Consider the following 22,500-nt stretch of genomic DNA (forward strand, 5'->3'; position numbering starts at 1 on the left):
ACTAAGTTCAATGTTTAACTTTCAGTCGACTCTAAATGACATTCAATAACTATTATATCAAAGTGAAACAAAGGTGAATAAATTGTATTGGAAGAGTCTTCATGAGAAGAGACCGGTACAGAACGTAATGTCCGTTATATGAGAGAGAGAGAGAGAGAGAGAGAGAGAGAGAGAGAGAGAGAGAGAGAGAGAGAGAGAGAGAGAGAGAAATGTTAGCGTGGTGATTAATTGTTGAACTTTCGCACACAATTTGTCTCTGTATGAGGCAACGGGCATCATCATCAAAGTACGATGGTTGCTCAGCGATTAATATCACACACGATATTTATATACCTCAGCGTCCCACTCGATAAACAAGCCGTCAAGCTAAACAATTGGGCGCAGAGGCAGACCTTGTGGGTGCCGGACAAACACCTCTACAGACGGAGGCAATGAGGGGCGAGGGTGGTGCTGTTAGGGCTTGCCTTCACCCCATTCCCGTCACCGAACTACACACATCCCCCTTTTCGTTATGAATGGTATCTCCTGGGTAAACACACGGGATACAATACCAAATTTATTGGCCCTCATGTATGGTCCAATCTTGTTTGATGTATCACACTGATTGCAAAATACTACTATGTAATACAACGATCAATTTTCTACAAACTTATGTGAATTCAAAACAACGGTTTCAAAACTGCACGAATAAATACATGAATAATAACATAAGAGAAAAAAAAACTGTAATTAGCCAATCATTAACCACATGTCAAAATTTCTAGGTAAAACTATAAATGACTTGTTTGTTATAAGGTTAAATCTTATATATTGTACCAAGATATTTAATCGGACCAAACCATAACATGGGAATGATTGAAAGATTAATTTTCGAAATAACCTTTCTATAAACAAGAAAATAAGAATGAAGGTCAAAACAGAATTTCCTTAGCAAATAATCCAACATCTCTTGATTAGTTATAATTTACAAATTTGTGGAAACCGTAAAAGGAGACTAGAACTCTTACTCAGTAGAAAGGGAATGGAAAAGGGAAGTGACATATATTGGTTTTAAAGTTCTTAATTGCTAAACAAATCACTTGGGATTTAATGTAACCCTTATTTAATCAAACGATCTTTGACACTTCCAAAAGAAAACCAGGCAGAACAGTAAACATTTTCCATCTAAATAAACAATAACTTTCGAAAAAGGGGCTACAAAAATAGTTTGTACAAAGTCCATAATTAAAAAATGTTCCTGGTTTTTATTGCCAGTCTATTCAAGACCGCAATATAATAGATAACCAAATATCGATATCACTATTAGTTACGGTCTATAGTACAAAGTATTATCAAGCGAAAGAATATTATTGTATTTAATTAGAATAAAACCTCGTAATCAGATACAAAAAAAAAGCTCTTAAGACTAAATCAACCCGCAAATCATGATATGCATCAACGTTAAATAAGTAAATACCCTCGACTGAAATAAATGGAAACATAGATCGCTACAAACTTCGTTAACATTCACTCAAACTTTCCTTCTGACATTCTATTAAGACGTACGTTCTTTACTATTCTATTCAATCAATACTAAACGGCTTGTACTTTAAAAAAAAACGCAGTTACATTCTCAAATATTTGATTATATTAAAATCTTTAACATTGGTAAAAAAAATCATAACAAAAGTATGCTACATAATGATGACAAAAATCAATACTTGACGTATGATTCTAAATGTAAAATTTTGATTCAAATATTAATAAGAAAATAAAAAAAAATAAAATTAGATAGATAGCAATTGAACTCTTACCTTAAAATAACAATAAACCAGAAGTCCTCGATAGATGGAATTACATACGACGAAATTCGATTCTTTGTTTTATGTAGAAATAATATAAAAACTCATTATGTATGAATTCCGTCACAACTGAAAACAATGGCCTTACCTTTTAGCGGACCCACTGGTTCCCAGAGGCGGTGATTGACGAACACGAATAGCTCATGCCTGATGGTGCTGCCATCTGTGAACCTTCTGTGTGGCCATGGCTGTGGCCATGGGTCTGTCCATGGTGGGCATGGTTGCCATGGGTATTTGGATGATGACTGTGGTTGTTGTGGTGATGGTGATGGTGATTGTGGTCGTGATGATGTGACTGTTGGGGTAAAAAAGAATCCAACTTCTCTCCGAAAAACTGTCGCTCGTAATCAATAAGCTGTAGGAAAGAAAATGAAAAAGTATGTCACTAACCTTCACTAATCAATGCATTACTTACAACCTACAACTAATATAATGACACAAGTACTACATAGCATTCATAATGATAGTAAAAATTTGCTACTACTACGAAACAAATTCCATTTTCATTATCTATCATATCTTTCGTCAATTCTATTTATGAAGCTGTTACTCTACCCATGACAATGAATCGGTCCCGTCCATTTATGAAATATTCATAAAACCTGAAATTCCAAACCTTCTAAACATGTCCCCATACATGGCATATATTTAAGGCTGTTAATGCATGCTTTGCCGCACAATCACTTGACCATAAACACCAAAAAGCACTAAAAGGGATTTCAGAAGTAATTGTCAAAACCATAAAAGTATATATTTAATACACATCAATGATTCTTTTTTGATTTCGGGAAAAAAAAAGTTTAGCATGATCGAAGCTAAACATCACGGCCGAGTGGCTGACTGGGATGTCTGATTGACGTCTGACTGACTGATGCTGAGTTTGACTGACGCATTGGCCCCGCCGGAGAGACTACTCACTCACAGGAAAAAAAGAAAGATGGAAAAGGGTGGAAAGAAAGGCGAGGAAAATAGGATATAAAGGTGTAATATATAGGGGCAATAAGAAAGTGAGGAGTACCAAATGAATGCGATTGAAAATGTGTCCTAAAAGGAAAAACCCGGAAGCCCAATTAATATCATAAAGGATCAATGCAAAGTAAACATGGATACGAGATATCAATACTTTAACTGAATGTTGAAAAGAAAAGTTATTGAGAAAGAAAACGAAGATGACAGGTCTTTCTCAAATAATAAAAATGAATGAACGGAACACTTAACAAACGGAAAAATAAACTTTTCTAAGAATGTTGCATGTTTTGAGTAATTAATTATGAATATGGATATCAAACTCCGTTTACTCAAAACAATAATAATACGACCCACTTGTCACCTTAATCACAAAGTAACTATGGAAACAATATGAATTTGAATAACAAGAAAATTATGATAAGTATAGTTATATCTATCAAATTCTCCCTCTGATTTAGGAAACTATTAAAATAAGCAAATCCAACGTAAACTACAAAGATGTTTATCGACTTGATATTTAATTTGAGCTTGTATGCTGTAGTGGGTGACCCGTTTTAATATTATTTTCTAGACTTCATAACCTAAATTTCCTAAATTATTAAACATATGTTTCTGAAACTCTACGATTATCAATGTTTCTTTTACTCATCTCTTACTCTAGCCAAAAGGACGTTATGAAGCGTAATTTTCAAAAGAAAATACGCTCATCAGAGTTTGTCATGAAACAAATTATATTGCTTTCACAAAAACTGTGTATTCATTAGTATAGCTTTCACATTTTCCCTCAGTAAACGAACGCATACACACAAGAAAAAAAAAAAAAAAACTCTCCTCGTGAATTTCATATTTTGTCTATATTGCTACACACACCAAAAAGCAAAAAAAAAAAAAAAATGGGTATTTTTTTTTTTAATTCATACTTCCAATAAACCTAATAGCTAGTTCAACATAATCCCAGACCGCATTACATGTTTCTTGACAGGCAAAATCAAAAGTTCTGAGAGTTATTTCCCACTTATAAAAATTAGCTATCAATTTTCCAAAAAATTGGAAAATACTGAAATATAGTGGCGTTGGTTTCCCCTTCATAGAGATTTGTGTAGTTTATCGTTCACTGTTTGTTAAATTCTTAAGATACTAAAATATACTCCGCTTTCCAAATACAGTACATTTTTAACAAAAATGAGATTAACTCTTTCCTTGGCCTTACAGTTTGCCATTTCTGCCAGTTAATTTAAAATTATAGTTTTACAAACAAATGAACCTTAAATAATCTTTTGTTTCAAGGCGTTTGTTTCTTTGGCAATATATATATATATATATATATATATATATATATATATATATATATATATATATGTATATATATATATATAAACAAACAGTGTATATATATATACATATACATAATATACATTAATTTCTTATTATATTTTCGTTGCTTTTGTGTGCGTCTGTACCCTCAAGTAAAACTAAGTACATTACGTTACACGTTTATATTTTGTCCTATGAGAGAGAGAGAGAGAGAGAGAGAGAGAGAGAGAGAGAGAGAGAGAGAGAGAGAGAGAGAGAGAGAGAGAGAGATTGTTCATAGGTTTGGAAATTGTAAGAAAAAAAGGAATGGGAATGCGTCAAGTAAAAGGAAAATAAAAAGACTCGATTCCGAAAGAGATGAAAGGCTTATAACTAAGAGGCAATTCCTAGGGTGACATGTCGAGATAATTAGGGAGAGGAAGACGGGAGATCAAGTATGCTTGGGACACGTGGGTAAGAACAAGAATTATTTAGCCTCGAAGTCAACTCGGGAAGTTTTCACAGCAAACTAAATAACTGTCAAACATCTTATGACCGAAATTTCCAGAAATGTGAAATACTCCCATTTTCTGATTATTGAGGTGTGATTTTCAAAGGAACTCTCGGAAAAGATCACTAAAAATATTTTCCGTTAATATTAGCATAAATCTAGTTTTGAAGCTAATTGAGTTTTTAATTTCCTTCTGCAACAACAAATTCTTTCATACTAAAAATACAAAGAACAATATAATGCTTGGCTACTTCAAACGAACATATAACCAGATTTTCATTAAAAAGAAATGGAAGCTCATATTACAAAATAAACCAAAACATCTCAATTACATGTTAGGTTCACTAATCGATCAGGCATGCGGTCAGTTTTGCATGAGCCAAAAATTAAAAAGAAGCACTAGTGCACAATAAGCGAAACCTATATAATACCACGCCATTAAAAAAATTAGAATATTCGTTATTTATTTAGGAGTATCTGAGAGAGAGAGAGAGAGAGAGAGAGAGAGAGAGAGAGAGAGAGAGAGAGAGAGAGAGAGAGAGAGAGAGAGAGAGAGAGTCAGTCCTACTTGCGTCAAGAAGTTGGAAAGGATATATCTGTCCGTGACCTTCTCGTCTAGCAACTGAAGATCTTTAGTTAAATGTACGGCTATCTGCATACTTACTATCACGTTATTACGTTAAGGATTTTGTTAGTTTGTATTAAAACAAAATGATATCTAAAAGTTAAGAACATGAGACTAAGTACGGATCTATTGGTATAACATTAAGTTAGATCAGTCATGCAAATTAGACTTATTCTCTTCGCCTATCTAGTAATACTAATCGTTTATAGGCGACAAAAAAAAAAGAAGAACAACAAAGTATTGCTGCAGGACAAAGGACATCCTTGCTACAAGACAAATTTTGTTAAGAAGCATGTTACTTTATTCAAGGAAGTTTATACTAACTAAAAACCAAAAGTCCTACTAAGAACCCTTTACTGGGCGCCAAGAAGAGACACCCCAAAATAAGCACAACCTCTACTGCCACCATACAATGTATAAATGTTGGTTAGACTGGATAAGTCATGATGCAGGTGATCACCACCTTAACTCCACCTCCTTCCTACCTCATCTACATTACAGTCAAGTCCTCCTTGTATTGTGGCTTCCAAGTCCAAAATGTCTTGCATGGCGGGTGTTCCATTTCCCCCTGCCCCACCACCACCACCTCCTCCTCCATCGCCGCTGGAACTACCTCCTCCTCCTCCACTACCACTCCCTGCTCCTCCTCCTGAGGGTCCACTACTTCCGGAGGATGGAACACCTCCACTGCCAGGGCTGCCACTGTGTGGCTGCTGTTGCTGCTGTTGTTGTTGCTGTTCGCGATGAGTTAGCGCTGCCCTCAATCTATTAGATTCACTGCTGGATGCAGAGTGGGCAGAGTGGGCGGAGTGGGCTGAATGGGCAGTGTGTGGAGTTTGAGAGGTGGGTGGAGTTGGAAAAGTGTTGGTTGGTTGATGAGCCTCTCCTCCGGGGCCTGGGTAGTGACCTTCCCCTAGAGGCTGCGTCGGCGATAGACTGTGGACACTATGTGCTGGGGACATAGCCTGAAACACACATATAGCATACCTCCATAACACACCAAGTGACTTTTTATTCGTTTAATTCATAGAAATATTCTACCCAACAGGTACATTTATCTACGCTTTACTGTCTTTTATCGAGAAAAGAGAGAATGAAAGGGGAATGGCTTGGGAGGAAGCATGTTGTCTTGGTTAGGGGTCGCTCAGGAAGGAATTGCGAAAAAGCAGAATCAACGGCAGGGACACCTAGTACGCTATGGGGCCAAAGATTTGAGTAAGCTGATGCACATGGGTCAAGACGTAATACTATCTAACTTCAGGACGAAAAAAATGTCACTTTTTTAGACTAACATTTTAATTAAACAGTAATATAGCTATGTCTCGTGCTGGAATGTTGAATGTTAGAAAATTCAGTAATATCAAAATGCACATTATGGCAAGAAACTTTACAGAAACCCATTTATCCTTTTTGGTGTTTTGTCGATAACTGTGACTCGTAAAATTGTCTAGTATTTGTTTGTTAACTACAGAATTGCTATCAGCCATCCTCCAATTACTTATCAGTCATAAGTATATCTAACGCAGAACTGACAGGTCTATACTTTTACACTTTATTACAAACCTTTCCCAAGTAGTTTTCACTCTTTCAAAATATATTGGCTTATAACACATGGCGACGATGCATACAACAGCCCACAAACATAAATTCTAGAAAAAATATATTCTAAACATGATCTGTGATGAGCAAGAAAAAAAAAATCTTAAAACGCGTCACTGAACAGTACACTGATATATCAAATCAAACACGAAGCAGAAAAAACTGATTTAACATTGGAAGAGTACGGAGTGTGTTAATTTGACTCAGACAGTAAAGATAATTAACTATATAAATACACATTATATATATATATATATATATATATATATATATATATATATATATATATATATATATATATATATATATATATATATATATATAATATATATATATATATATATATATATATGACTAGAAATTTCACCAATAACAATGTAACATTCTCGTAGAAGACTTTAATTAGCCTTATTGATACCTAAAATTCAATTGACACTAATAAAACAATGCAGTAAAGGAAGATAGAGAAATTGACACATTAGGACAAAAAACCAAAAAAAAAGGTAAAAGGAAAACATTGGAATATAAGTTTTGTAAACAGTAACTGACAAATTAAATACTTATGTGCATTTAGACAAAGACGCAAAAATAGTATCATTCATATTTTGCTTTCCTATCAATTTTTTACCAAATTTGTGTAAACATAAATTAAATTAGAAGGCTATTTATGAAATTATTTAACGCCTCCTATGTTTATTTTCCAACAGAAAGTACTCTGCAAATAAGGCTACACAAGAAATTATCCAATTAAACGTTCAGTAAAATTAATATCATTAAAATAAATGAAACTTAATGGACACCATACGAAGGTAAAATGGAATGTATATATTGTTTATAATATTCTATACATGATTTAAATCTTTTATATTTATTACTAAATTTACCAACGTGAAAATAATATGATTCAAAGATCCATACACAAAAACACATATATACATGTACACACAAACACACAGACACACACACACACACACACACACACACATATATATATATATATATATATATATATATATATATATATATATATATATATATATATACACGCCCAATGTAAATTGAATACTGAAATCTATATTTTTGATGGTTTGTATAAACTTACTATATTAACAAAAAGCTAGCATTTAAAGAGTATTTTTAAACATACTTCCAAGGTAATTCCCAGATTGCTCCATTTTAGAGAAATTTAATTTATCATTATTCTACAAAATCAGATTAACGTAATTGATAAAAATTATTAGTTCTATTCCGGCAAGTTATCGTACTCCATAATATTATCAGATAACCACTATCAACTTAAGAGAATATAGATAATTATAGGAAACTAGTGTTGAAACTAAGAATAGGTGAAGAAATTTGCTTTTTTCACTTAATGGCAATAAATTAAGAAATATCCAACAATTGAAAACAAAAATGAATGGACAATTTATTGTCTAAAAGTAAATACAGGCAAAAGCTGCGAACTAACCTGTAGACTTGTCAAGGAGTAATTGTTGTGGGGCATAGGCCTGGTCGGGGTGGCCATCTTTTCCTGATGAGGGGTGGGGGGATGGGGGGCTTGTGGGTGTGGGAAAGCCGCCGCCGCATGTGGATTGTGGGGTCCATACCGGTGGAAATCTTCAAAACTTGTGAAGCCCTGCGGAGAGAAAGTCAACTGTGCATTGCATAAGAATTAATGGAAAATGTAGAAGACTTATAATACTGTATATAATACTTATATATAAAAAAAGACATCATCCTTACATATTTTGAGCAAGACACCACTAACAGAATATAATATTTGAATCATTATAATGTTCATCTGTTGAAACCTAGATTTATACAAAATACATTCAACACTTCTAAATATCATCTGGGACAATATCAATTTCCCATATAACTAAACTATTGGCTTTAAATAATTTATAAATCTGATTATCTTAATGAACAGGGTTGAATAATTATAGCACGATTGCTATACTGCAACGGGAGTAATTGAAATTATGTGCACAATTCCCTTAGAGTTCTGCGCCCCATTCAATTTCCTCGTTCAAAACTTATTTAATATAATAATAATAATAATAATAATAATAATAATAATAATAATAATAACCTAATTTCTACATTAACTTCATTAACAAACTCAGTCATTCAATTTGATAATTTTACTCTATCATCAATAGTTTGAATTTCAGCCTGTATAAACACTATAAATCACGAATTGGAATCCTTACCTGTGCATGTTGATTGTGATGATGGTGAGGGACATAGCCATTCATATGAGGCGTGGGAGGCCCGTGGGGCGAAAGCTGAGACATTTTCATACAGTCCTGTGGGTTGGGCGGTGGACGCGCTTGACTACCCCAGGAATCTGCGGCTCCTAACTTTAAACCCTGCCCCATGGGCTCTACCAGCTGATCGGCGTACCGATCGTGCGGGTGAGGATGAGCGTGTGGATGATGCCAGTATTCATTTCCCCAACCGCCAATCCCCGGGGACATGGGTGGAACCTGTGATGTTGTCCATAGTTGGAAAAGGAAATGCTTTTAGTAGTAATTTAAAAATCTAAATATATACTTTAAAACCATATTATACTCATAATTCATGAATGACATAGTGATGACCTCCCCTAAATAAAATAAAATTATGGCTTTCCACCTAAACACTATAGTATGTATATTTTGATAAACTTTTTAATGAAGACAAGACATGTTTTTACATTTCCAAACTCGTAGAACAACGACCCAATTTCCCTTAAAAATCCATTATAACATTGAAATACTCTATATAACCTCTAAAATATAAATTTCATTAAGCACTGCAGTTTCCCCGCAATGTGAAACAATAATAGACTGAAATATCCTAAAATCTGATTTATTCAAAATATACTCCTTTGAAAAGTAACTCAACACTTGAACGCCATAAGCATGATGAACGATGAATTTCGATTTTGATTATTCAACACTTAAAATAAAAATGTTTTCTTCATTTCAGTATGCAACTGCTATAGCACAATCCCGACAGTAGTCGAAAATCTTTATATAATGAAATATTTGCTTATAACGTGGATGACGTTTTATAATTTCCTTGTCTTTATAAGGTGGTCTGAGTACTTTTATTTTGTTTAATGATCATCTATTACTTGCATTAAGGGCTCCAATTTATCTATCTATCTATCTATCTATCTATCTATCTATAAGCACACACACAAACTATTTTACTTATCGTTAGGGATCTTTCGAATCCGGCAATCACTCAGCATCTTAAATATGATTCATGAGATTTGGATCAACTTTTATAACTTATTACCATAATGCAGTACCTTGTCAATTAAACAATGAAAATTTAAAGAAATGTTCCAAGTCATATATATATATATATATATATATATATATATATATATATATATATATATATATATATATATATATATATATATATATATATATACATATACATATATAAAATGCTTTCTTAATTCCAATCCGCTAGTAATGACGGACAATTTAGAATTCACTCTAATTCTCAGTTATCCATATACACAATAAAACAACCACTTTTGTAAGCCCTTCTATAACAAGAGGCTATATACAACAACTAATATAATATAAAACAACACTAAATAGAGTTTTTTTTAAATTTGTGAAATGTTTGTGAGATTGCTTGGTGGCCAAACGAATAACCAATTATCATTGATTAAAACCAGATGGGAAAATATAAATCCTACATTCAATCATCTGTATTTGAGATACTGTTCACTTAAACTTTCCACTAATTTCATGTATTTATTTCCCTCCGAAGGTCCAGCATCTAACATTACGGAGTAATAGTACACATTATCACTTTTTTTCCGACAACTTATGCCACTGAAGCGTTGCCATCAAAAAGAACAATCCTTACCTGTGAATCGTGCATATCTGACTCTATGGCTGGGATAGGGGAAAGTCTTCCGCAAGAAGAGGCATTGGAAGATGCCCTTGGTCTGTAGTCCTGTGGTGACAATTGGTTGAACGCTGGGTGAACTCCGTGAGTGTGAGGGGAGTCTGGATACATATCCAGAGACTCGCTCATTGATGACGACGGAGATGGAGTGGTTTCCAGACCATTTCGAAGAGCCTTGGGTGTAAATAATCATTCACTATTGATTCATGTGATTAAAAAATAAAATTAAATGCTCGCCTAATGAAATCTCTATAATTATATATAATCAATCATACTCAACTACCAACATACATATAAAGAACGAAACTCATGCAAGTCAAGAATATTAGGCTTATGTAGTGAATCATACAAAATTAAAACTTTCGTAGGAAAATAAGTTTGCTTACACAACTGTTTTATACATGAATGTTTGAAAAATAAAACATTCATTCACATATAATAAAGGAAAAGTTTTACTCAGATGTATTTAATTTACTTTAATTCAACAGCCTTTCTTGTTCAGCACTTTATCAAGGCACACTAATATGTATGTATGAATGTATTTATATAACATTACGTGAAAATAGAACACAGGTAAAAAGTTGAATGTCTTCCGAAATAAACAATTAGAAAAGAAAATGTTTATACTTCAAACAAGTCTGTGTACTTTGTTCGTCTGATGAGGAGCGGAATCAACCCTTAATATGATGTCCACTTACCATTGTTATGATTCACATGAATATCCTGACTCCCATATATATATGAATGAAAATATTATGCATTCGTATGAATGGTGACTTTCTGACATTGCTTACCTCCAGTTTCTTCTTGACTCTTCCTCTCTTCTTTTCGTAGCGTCCTCCTTCCATGGTATTGGCTCGACGCCGAGTAGATTTGCCCGGCTTGGCATCTGGATTGAGGACCCACCAAGACGACTTTCCCGTACCTTCATTCTGGACGCGAACAAACCGATTGTGTAGCGATAGATTATGCCGAATTGAATTCTGCAAAGAAATAAAAGAAGTTAACATTTGGAATTCAGATTTTGGTATAGATACAATCAACAGCATGAAATAAAAAAATAATGTACATCTACCTAGATCACTTGAAAATATGCAAGCACCGAGAATTATATATCATGCTTACTCGCCAACGGAAAATGGAGATTATATTTTTTTTTCCAAAACGAAATGTGTACAAATGGGGATTCGCGTTTATCTGCCTGGTATACGTACGCTCAAGCTTCTAGGAAAAAAAAGTGGATTGACATTCAAAGTGGCATAACGGTAATAAGCAGTCTTTTTTTAACATTATCATCGGGTAGGCTTTCCAAATGCATACCGGATATCAGTGTTTACCTGTTATAAGTAAGTGATGTCTCCGGTATGAGCTCTTTTTATGAAAAATTTCATAATTAACGGCGGTGAACTTAGATGCACTCGCCCAACTGCTGTTATTTTTATGATAATTTATATATGAAATTTTCTAATTTCAGAACAGGAAATAACCTGCTCAAGCCCGGAATTATTTACTTTATTTAGGGATCCACATTCATAATGTCGAACGGACTACAATTTGGCATTCATATACATTCGATATGTTTCAAAACTATTGGTGCAAAAGTAAATGTCTTCTGTTTCAAACATAATATTACGAAATGGTAAGTAAAATGTTTCTAAAAATGGAATAAAGTAGAATAAGAAACCCCACAGACATATCTTAGAATTTCCGCCAACTCTCGGACACGATTATAAGTTCAGCTGCAAGGCCATTTTAAAAACCCGCCAGTCCCCGGTTTCCAGAGGACGGACACCTACACCTCGGAACGTAACGGTGCAGCCTCATCGCCACAACAGCACCGCTAACCAAAACAAGATTTGCAGAAATATGATTCCACTAATTTAATGCACTTTTTCGCTTAAGGGTCACGAACCAACAGTATGACAAAGGCAAAAGACAGCCGAGTTGTTAATCCGACTCATGTTATCTCCGTAACGTATTGGCTCACCACAGCTTGCGTGTCCGTTAAAGAATGTTACACGGCCATATTATGCAAGCAATGAGTTAAATTTCAAGAAAGTTTTAAATCAGGAATTCGACAAATACCATAAAGTCATTCATTTCTGCCATCATTACAAAGGTAAATATTGAAGAATATATAAAAAAACGAGGAGGACAAAAGAACAAAGCAAAGATGAAACTACACAAAGGGGGAAGAAATTTTTCGATTTCGAAAATTTCACACCTACAACCAAAACAATATGTCATTTTCCATGATATGATGTAAAACACGCTTGATTTTCATTCTATTACAATGATTAGAAAAAATCTAAAATAGAACAATTTTTTCTTGAATTATTGTTTGCTAGAAAACATAAATTGACCATTACCATCAACATCACTCATTTAATCCAAAATCTCACTGGCATCTTAAAATTTTTAATAATTCGAGAGACAATACCAATTGTGTGAAAGGATATAAAATAACATTTGGTAATTCTGTAACAGAAAGAACACTTGCATATAGATCTTGAGTTTTCACTTTTCAAAAAGAGGAGAAGCAAGTTACTTCCATTCTAAAAGAGAGAGAGAGAGAGAGAGAGAGAGAGAGAGAGAGAGAGAGAGAGAGAGAGAGAGAGAGAGAGAGACGTCAAATATTGTACATTAAAAAAAAAAAAAACTACATAGACTAGTATTCCTAAGTATCGCAGTGAAATAAGTAAATAAATAAAAGAATATTCAAGCTAATAAGGAGAGGGGTCTATCTTTCCTTTCCTTCTAGTCATTCTTTGAGATGAGCGAAGTCGTATATCCGAAAACCCCAAAAAGATAGTAATGAGGTCATTAGAGACGGAACACCAATTTTCATATTCGGGTGAAAATAATACTGAAAAGAAATGGGGGAAGAGGAGGAGGGGAGGAGTATGAAAGGACGTATTTGATGGATGCCAAGTCTATCTTTTAATTAACATCCATTGATAGGGAATTTATCGTTATCCATAGGATGATGCTAATAATAGCATATAGTATATAAAGCAACTTTTGGTTCAAGAAATTCTTAACACATCAAGACTAACAAAACTGAATTAACGCTAATCCAACTTAGCACCATCTGATCAAATGAATCTTCTACAAACAGGCTAAAGACCTTGAATAAACTTTGGAAAATCCTTTTAACGAAAGCCTGCGTGCATTCAGTCTGTGTATTTACCTGCACGGTTAAAGCAACCAAAAAGTTGAATAGAAAAAAAGGAAAAAGGACACCTTACAAAGCCACAACAAAGTCTCCATTAATGAGGACAGTAATGAGCAAGGAAGAAGCTTCATTATGATAGTTAATTGAGGCCAATTATGCTATAATTGTCTACTTACCTTTCTTATCAAGAGTAATAACAAAGACGTAAGGGGCAAATGGAGGGAGGGGGGCACCCACCCACCTCAATAAATCTTTGGTTTAACACAATATACTGCCCCTCCAACACTTTTCCCCTCATGATTTGATATATATATGCAAACTAATCAGGCCAAACAATGAGAGGTTTAATATTCAAATACTGAAAAGAAAAAATCCTATCAAGAATTAATTCAAAAGAAAAGCTGTGAAAATGCGATCCGGAAATGAAACTGCCTTTAATTAAACATATGTGTCTGATTTCAAAATCATGAAAATTCTGGATATAGGTACATGATTTGAATTAATCTACAGACTTTAAGAGAAGGAAAAGCAATACAAATGGGGGACCAATAAAATTCTACTTATTTACTTAACAGAAAAATAGTTATCTTACAGTGTCAAGCCTTCGACATCAAAAAGCCTAAACTGGCTTCCTCTAAAGAGAACTATGAAAGGAGGCATGAATATAAATGATCAACTTCCCTTTCTCCCCACCACAGAAATGAACTCGGAAAGAGGCTTATGCTTAACGCTCTTGCTCCTCGAAACTTCCAAACCAAGCCTGGATACAGCAACAAATAGTTAGCAGCGAGGAATCTGGTCAGATTCCGACCAGTTCAACGGCCAGATAGATCCCTTTTCACACCGACACTGCAAGTCAAAACCAAAAGCCAAATGCTCCCAAGAGCGACGAAATTCAAACAGAAAACGCCAAAGGCTAAACCCCGCAAAATTAACAAAGAAAATTGAAACTGGCATCGTCCATTAAGATCTGGGTTAATGATTGCACATACCTTAAGTTAACTCTGAAAACGGAGAATGGGTCTAAGGGGTTCCAGGGGAACTACTCTAAGCTGGAGGGATGGAGGCGTTGATGAGAACGGGAGGATCAGAGAGAGAGAGAGAGAGAGAGAGAGAGAGAGAGAGAGAGAGAGACCCCCACTTCAGTGCCACAAACAATCTCTCTCTCTCTCTCTCTCTCTCTCTCTCTCTCTCTCTCTCTAGGCCCTCCATCAGCTTAGAGGCATAACAATGGCCAGCCTTTTGAGACAGCAAAAATTTCCACATCTTGCGCAATAAAGGCTTCCTTAACAACGGCAACACGATGAAGCTTAAGCTTAGATATTTAACAATAACGACCGCAACCTATTTGAATACACAGCAGCAGCACCTATTACTGATTGGTTCATTTTAACTCAAAAGTTGCCCTTGAATGGTTACCAAGAGTCTTAACATTATTTTCAGACTTGGTGAACAATATACAATATAAATGTTAAAGCACTAGCGGCATCAATTATTTCAAGGCAAGGTTTTCGGAACTGCAACTGATATTTTAAAGCTTCATTAAAGATCTTTCATTAGAATTTTCATGAAAAAAAATTATCATATCAAAAACTTTCATACGTTGTTTTTCAAGCTTTTTAAAAATTTTCTAATTTGCGTTTGTATTAATGCATTGCTATTATATGAAGATAATGATTTCTTTGCAAAGATGCCTTGAAGAAATCCATTAGTTATTGGCTGGAAGAGCTGTCGGCAGAAGTTGAATAGATGGAGATGAACAGTCACGAATTCAATCTTCTCCTTCAAACCTCTATCCCTGATAAGAAGAAAAGATATAGAAAACTATAAAAGTCTTGCAGTAATTGTTGCTACGAATCCTCTAGCATTTCAAAAAAATTGCCTAGGAGAACAACTATGTACCAGGAATATATAACACACACACACACACACACACATATATATATATATATATATATACATATATATGTGTGTGTGTATGCGTAAGTACATTTATATACATATATAATGTATATAAGCATAAAATATACACACACACACACACACACACACACACACACACACACACACATATATATATATATATATATATATATATATATATATATATAAGTTTACGACTTACTGTATAAGGTTCCAATGAAAATAGAGTACCTTTGAAATCAAGATGGCTAACGATCTTTCATCTATATCACCCGGTAAAAGTAAGTATTAGAAACCAAATATTAGGTTTGCAAATATTCTTTTAGGTAATCAAGACGTTAAGCTAACAATTTAAGTTATGAATAGTACAGAATGGCTAATTGGGTGGGAAGAGAGAGAGAGAGAGAGAGAGAGAGAGAGAGAGAGAGAGAGAGAGAGAGAGAGGTTGATCCGACAATTATGTGTATCATAATCCGTACTAACAAGAGTAACCCATTGTTAACCATCTGACCAAGTCTTGAAGTTCGCTCTAAATCGAAGCTGTGAACGCTCAGCCGCGTTCACCTGCGATACTAACCATCTCGGCCATCGCAGGTGAAGCAATACAATGTGCAACCATCTTGACGCCAATAAAGGTTTCTCAAGACAAATCCTGCCAGAGTGGATTGCAGCAAATACAAGGATAATGAAGTGGCACGTAATAAAATGGAGATTCTGTATGAATTTCGTGTCCAAAAATTGCAAATGCAGCCGCCATAATTAGGCAGTCGTTTAATGTTAGGCGGATGGCAAGAAGACGCAGAAAAATTGGAAAAGCTAATGCTAAATTTTTTATCGACAGTAGAATACCAAAACAATTGAGTGAGAAAAGAAAGAAGGATGGTTTTCCCGAAAAAATAGTTAGCGCCTATATTAAAAGGTCTCCGAACTCGGAGGGAGCAAGACTGTCGAAGAGCACACGAGAGAGAGAGAGAGAGAGAGAGAGAGAGAGAGAGAGAGAGAGAGATAAAACCAAAAGAAGCGTAGGATGCGATGGCTGAAGGAGAAGAGCAGGAACCCTGGAGAGGTAATGCGACGGAAGAGAGCAGGTATCAAACCGGCGGGTGCGGTGGTGTCGGCTGGAAATGAAACTCCGTGAGAAGGGGAGATGTCTTGCTAAGGCCGGGATATGAACGACAAGGAAATTACAAGGAAGCCCACACAACACCTTGACACACGTTTGGGGTTAGCACCCTGGAAGAAGGGGTGATCCAAAACCCGGTGCTCCTTGGTTACCCTACGTATATCACAATATATACAAATATCAAGATATTTATTGTTTGTGTATAAAAACTAAAGAAACTAAAGATATTCATGATTAAAAGTCAAAGTAAATAAACATAATATATATATATATATATATATATATATATATATACACACACACACACTGCACTCCGACTACAAATATGACATTTCCTAACTTTTACCAATGCGTTCACCATAAATACAGATTCATCGAAAAAAATTCACAACATTGTACGCTAAAAAGCTGAGCGTTCCCCTGATGGCAGAAGTAAGCAACAAAGGCACAAAAGAGGATTATGAATGTGCAAATTCCTGCCCGAACAATGCTGCGTCGGGGGATGAGTGACAGTGGGTGGGGTGGGGGCCCTCCAATGACAGTGACAACCAAGGATTCTAAAGACACCCTGACGAACCCCAGTAATTGCTGCACTGCGCAGCGTATACCTATATCGTTTCTTGGATACCAGTGATATTAAACAACTTGAGCAAATCATACTTATTACAAATGTAACTCTTTAAAACTTGGGTGTAAATTTAGCTTCACGAAGAATACAATAACATACCTTACTTTACCCCTTTGTACAAAAATACCAACATGAGCAATATATATTAAAATGAACACATTCATTCAACATGAAATATTTCTAATAAAGGTACCTTATATCCTTCAAATATAAATGCTCGGCAGAGATATCAAACTTCTACATCGCTTGAAATACCAAATATTTTACTATCTGAAATAAAGGTCAAAACTTACTATGAAATAACATCAAGAAGTCTCTGATCCCCCCAAACAAACGATGGCTTAGAATACCGACGTTTCTTCCAGAAACTGAATTCAAGGTGGTTTCCTAATGAGACATCCATTTTCACACGTCTTTTCGTATTAAATTTTTTTTTCGAGGATCAATAATATGAAGTCTATGTAAACAGAGACCCAAGGATATTCCACATTACACCAACATTTTGAGAGAGAGGGAGAGAGAGAGAGAGAGAGAGAGAGAGAGAGAGAGATTATCTAGTATATTTTAGCACACACAGACACACACACACACATATATATATATATATATATATATATGTATGTATGACACAAATAATATCAAATTCGTTCTTTCTAGCCGAATAGAGCATCTATTCTACTATTTACCTTTATTTCTACGCAGAGCTAAGGCTCGAATCCTTGTCTGGGAGGCGTACTTATCATAAAAGGAACTTCCAAGTGGGTCTGATACACCATGGCAGAGTAAATTCGGTATCAGAAAATCATGAATATCAGTTTTCGTGATTTCTATACACACACACACACATACACACACATCCCGATTAAAACATCACTCAGAAAAAAATCCTTCCAATGTCAGAAATTGTATCTATTTAGCAAAATGAGGCTAGGGAGAGCAACCTCTGACAAACAATGAATAGTAATGATATACACTGGTTATCCGAAAGTCCGAGATTCCTTAACGAGTGTAGCAGACCGATATGAATTAATTTCCCCCGTGGGTTCTATTACACGGAATTCAAATATCTGATCTTTCCGACTAACTTACGGAATAGTTCATTCAGCCTCAGGAGATATCTAATGCATAACGGAACGTGACGTCAACGCTTAATTGACACCTGTTTCAAAGGGACACGGAGCCGCATTCAGCCATGTCTATAACCAAGTGCCAAATCTTCTCGGATCCATCTGCAAATAATACGCGATGATGAAACCTAAACCGAAACAGCAAAACCGAACGACATACAAAGGCAGATGGCGATTACCATTATCTGTATTTCCCAACTTCACTCGCAAGCTTCCCCCCTATTTCGAGCACAATGCGACTTCGCTTCTAAACTCCTTCGTTAACAGGCCTCCTCGCCAGGAACAGTGATTTGGGGCCAATTAAAACTGAACTGAATGTAGGCGTCCAATCTCCCTGGAACCATTGGAAACAAAGACCCAACTTAACGTCGCCAAAGACGAGGAACGCATAGAAAAACGATCTACTTCTACATCAAATCAAAATCATTGATGTACATCTAAATATTTAGTTACAGCCATGTAATCTACAAAAAAAGAAAAGAAAAAAAAATAATAATAATAATAATAATAATAAGCATGCGGTTTTTGTTCATTAAAGGCAGGAACTAATAAGTAACAATAGTAATGACAACAAAAGAGTCGGATACATAATGAAGCAGACAAGAGCATAATTTGTACGGCACCATCATTCAGTTAGTTCTTTAGGTATGCAGTTAATTCTAGCAGCCATGGTCTTCCTAATCAGGCAGTTGAATCACTAAAACTTCAAACATTTTGTAAATCCTTTTCTATTGAGCAGGTTAACAAGTCTCATTTTTACCTTTTATAGGACCAATCTATTTTAACGTTGCTACGATCTTAGAATATTTAATATTTTTCAAATATATTACTCTGACAGAGTTAATTTTCTATTCCTTTTCCTCACTCAGCTACTTTCCAGGAGGCGTCCTTGCACGTGTCACATACTGCCTTTACAACTAGGGTTGTAGTTTGGCTAGTAATAATAATAATAATAATAATAATAATAATAATAATAATAATAATAATAATAATAATAATAATACATGCCAGGGTATTATTGTTTATGCCCCAAAGGAAGACAAGAGAATCACAAATAACAATCATAAATGAACGAAGCGTCTACTGTATTTCCTGTTAACCAAAATGTCAAGGAATTCCACTATTAAAAAACTAAGCTTATAACATACACACGCACACATACAAATATATATATATATATATATATATATATATATATATATATATATATATATATATATATGAGGGAACCGATGATAATGAATCATAAATTTCCTAAGTTCTATGTGCATCTAAACTAGGAGAGTGCACCAGTGATATTAAAATTGTTCAAAATCCCATGACCGACTAGCAGGGGTGTGTTTAGCCTCTTGGATAAAACTAACCGATTGCAGCAACTTCCGGTCCTCGCTTGGAAATAGCCGGCATGTAAATTCCGAACAGACTTTCATGTAATGGGAACATTATTCCCAAAATAAATACGACCTAGATAAGTGTTCTCGTCATATGAACAAATATCTCCAAAGCGTCACTTAGATTTATTTCTTTATCATAACTTAATGCCAATAAGAAGACTGTTTCAGAGTCCTTTACTGTCAATCCAATTCCTATAATTTTCTTCAGGTCTAAATTCAACAGGCCCGGGCCATATGCGATAGAGAGTACCGCACCCATATCTTGTGATACTAGATTGTATAGATCACACCCGAACCTTAACAAACACAATCACGAGCGATTAGGGAAAATTCTTATTCACTTTAAATGGCAAAATAAAACCAACATAGATCGTAAATCAATCAATCTATGAAAAACGTAGGCACGCAAACTTTACTTTTTATATATTTACTGTAGGGTTTAATCTAAATCTCAAACCAATAAAAGCGGTAAACTAAATGGTTACTTCTAGAAGAATGACTATTAAATGGCAAATATAACAAGGAAGTCTTAGCCCTAAGCTAATATGTTCGGTAATTCAAGCTCATTCGATATCCTGAAGGGAAAAAGTAAAAAGTAAGTCGGAATTGACCTTTTAAACCAATTGCTAACGTTGAAAGGCATGTATCGTAATTCATAACCAGCATAATAAAGTTGAAAGGAATCTTGAGTCCTTCAATAACAGTAGAATATACTAACATTTAAGGACTACTATGATTAACCGTCATTAATATGATGATGATGAGTGTAACATTTTCGATTATCAGTTATCATTAGGACAGACAAAAAAGATATATTAGTTGTCTAAAAAATAAAGTCTCTACAACCGACTGATATTTTACAAAGGCGTAATAATATACTTAACTATATCTAAACGAATGATCTTGGAGAGCGTACAGAAAGACATAGGGCTATTACTAAAGCAAGGCTCCTCCGTTTTTTTTTTTACTCCCAAACAACATTAGATGTGCACTAAAAAAAAAAAAAAAAAAAAAAAACTGTAAATACCAACCCAAATACTTGCAAGTATATTCGCATAAAGCAAATATCAGAATACACACATTCAGGAATTGCATTATTAGGATAACAAACACTGACATGTCTACTTTTCCCCCGAGATAGCTAACAAATAGATGACAAAAGCTTGCCGTGTTTAGAGAGACTTTCATGATTATATAATCCAAGCAAACATTTAACCTGAAAATACAAAAAAAGAAAAGAAAAAAAAAACTTTAGTAGAGGAAAAGGAAATACTATTTTGTACTCGGCTCTACACAAAATTTAAGTTCCCCACGATAAAAAGCGCTAAAATACCAAGTGGGCCTCGGTGTTCAAAACAAAATTAAATCCGCAGCACTGAGAATAGAGGACAAATCGGTTATTTATAAAGCATTAACACAGACACAAGCGATCATATATTCATACACTTCTGGACAGTTGGTGTAAAGCACAATATTCTCAGTTGGGAAATCCTCATTCGAATTGGAAATACTTTATTCATTATCGTAACCTTTAGCTGGGCAGGAACTCAATGGCCTTTTCTTTTATTCTCATTTTTTTGTGGGTTCACTAGAGCTATTGCAGTGGAGTAAGTGTGACAGTAAAGTCGTTTTACTCGTTCATTTTCTACTTGCTTGATTTACATAGCCATTTCACCTGTATAACAGTTGAAGAACGAGTAACTCGGTAAAATTACATATTTATACCATTTGAATTAAAAAGCAGACAGGAGTAAAGAACTGATTTTCAAACGTCCATGAGAATTTGGAAGAAAGGGGTAAAACAAAGTCTAAGATGGCATGGAAACTAAAAGCTGAAGATAAAGAATTACGAGCAAGAGTAACGCAAACATGTGATGCAAGGAAGATGCTAGGAACACATACATTTGGACTATATAAACCAGTAATTTTGTCGTCCCAAGAAGAAAAATAAAAAGTGAGTTTCTGATTCTATGCAGTAAAGGAATATTACAGATGCGAGATTTAATCAGCCAATATATGAGATTTAACCAGCGAAATAAGAGTTAGAAAATTTCAAGAATTGCTCTATCTGCGTTAACATAAAACATTATGCGTAAATTGGAATCTTTTTACAAATCGAAGAAAAATAAAGCTACAAAGTCTTTAATACGTATACCGGAGTTTTTTTTATTAGATTTTCATTGCATTATAAAACTTACTTGAGATCATTCAAAATGAAAAAAAAAAGGAACTTTGGAATATAGACATTCATTACTGTTGTTAATACGAGGCGTAAAGGTGAGACGCTGAATTTGGTTCTGTTTCAATCATTTAAAGTAACTATGGGACAAAACTTTATGTTTATTTTAGAGAGACAAGACTAGAAAGTGGC

General features: G+C 34.6%; 1 protein-coding gene across 4 annotated transcripts in view; it reads right to left on the reverse strand.

The window, feature by feature from the left end:
• Positions 1–1,907: 1,907 nt before the first annotated feature.
• The window catches only part of foxo (forkhead box, sub-group O), a 347,938-nt gene continuing 327,345 nt past the window's right edge, over positions 1,908–22,500 (reverse strand). For 2 of the 4 annotated variants that reach the window (XM_068388500.1, XM_068388498.1), the window contains exons 2-7: positions 11,554–11,742; positions 10,718–10,933; positions 9,052–9,327; positions 8,307–8,474; positions 5,725–6,204; positions 1,908–2,196 (exon numbers count right to left, since the gene is read on the reverse strand). In XM_068388500.1, coding sequence (XP_068244601.1) covers positions 1,933–2,196; positions 5,725–6,204; positions 8,307–8,474; positions 9,052–9,327; positions 10,718–10,933; positions 11,554–11,742 — 1,593 coding nt within the window. In that variant the 3' untranslated portion in view covers positions 1,908–1,932. Of the gene's footprint in view, positions 2,197–5,724; positions 6,205–8,306; positions 8,493–9,051; positions 9,328–10,717; positions 10,934–11,553; positions 11,743–22,500 lie in introns of all 4 variants that reach the window. The other 2 variants (XM_068388499.1, XM_068388497.1) reach the window with 1 other exon arrangement.

The sequence above is a fragment of the Palaemon carinicauda genome, chromosome 15 (assembly GCF_036898095.1).
Source record: "Palaemon carinicauda isolate YSFRI2023 chromosome 15, ASM3689809v2, whole genome shotgun sequence".
NCBI classification, from domain to species: domain Eukaryota; kingdom Metazoa; phylum Arthropoda; class Malacostraca; order Decapoda; family Palaemonidae; genus Palaemon; species Palaemon carinicauda.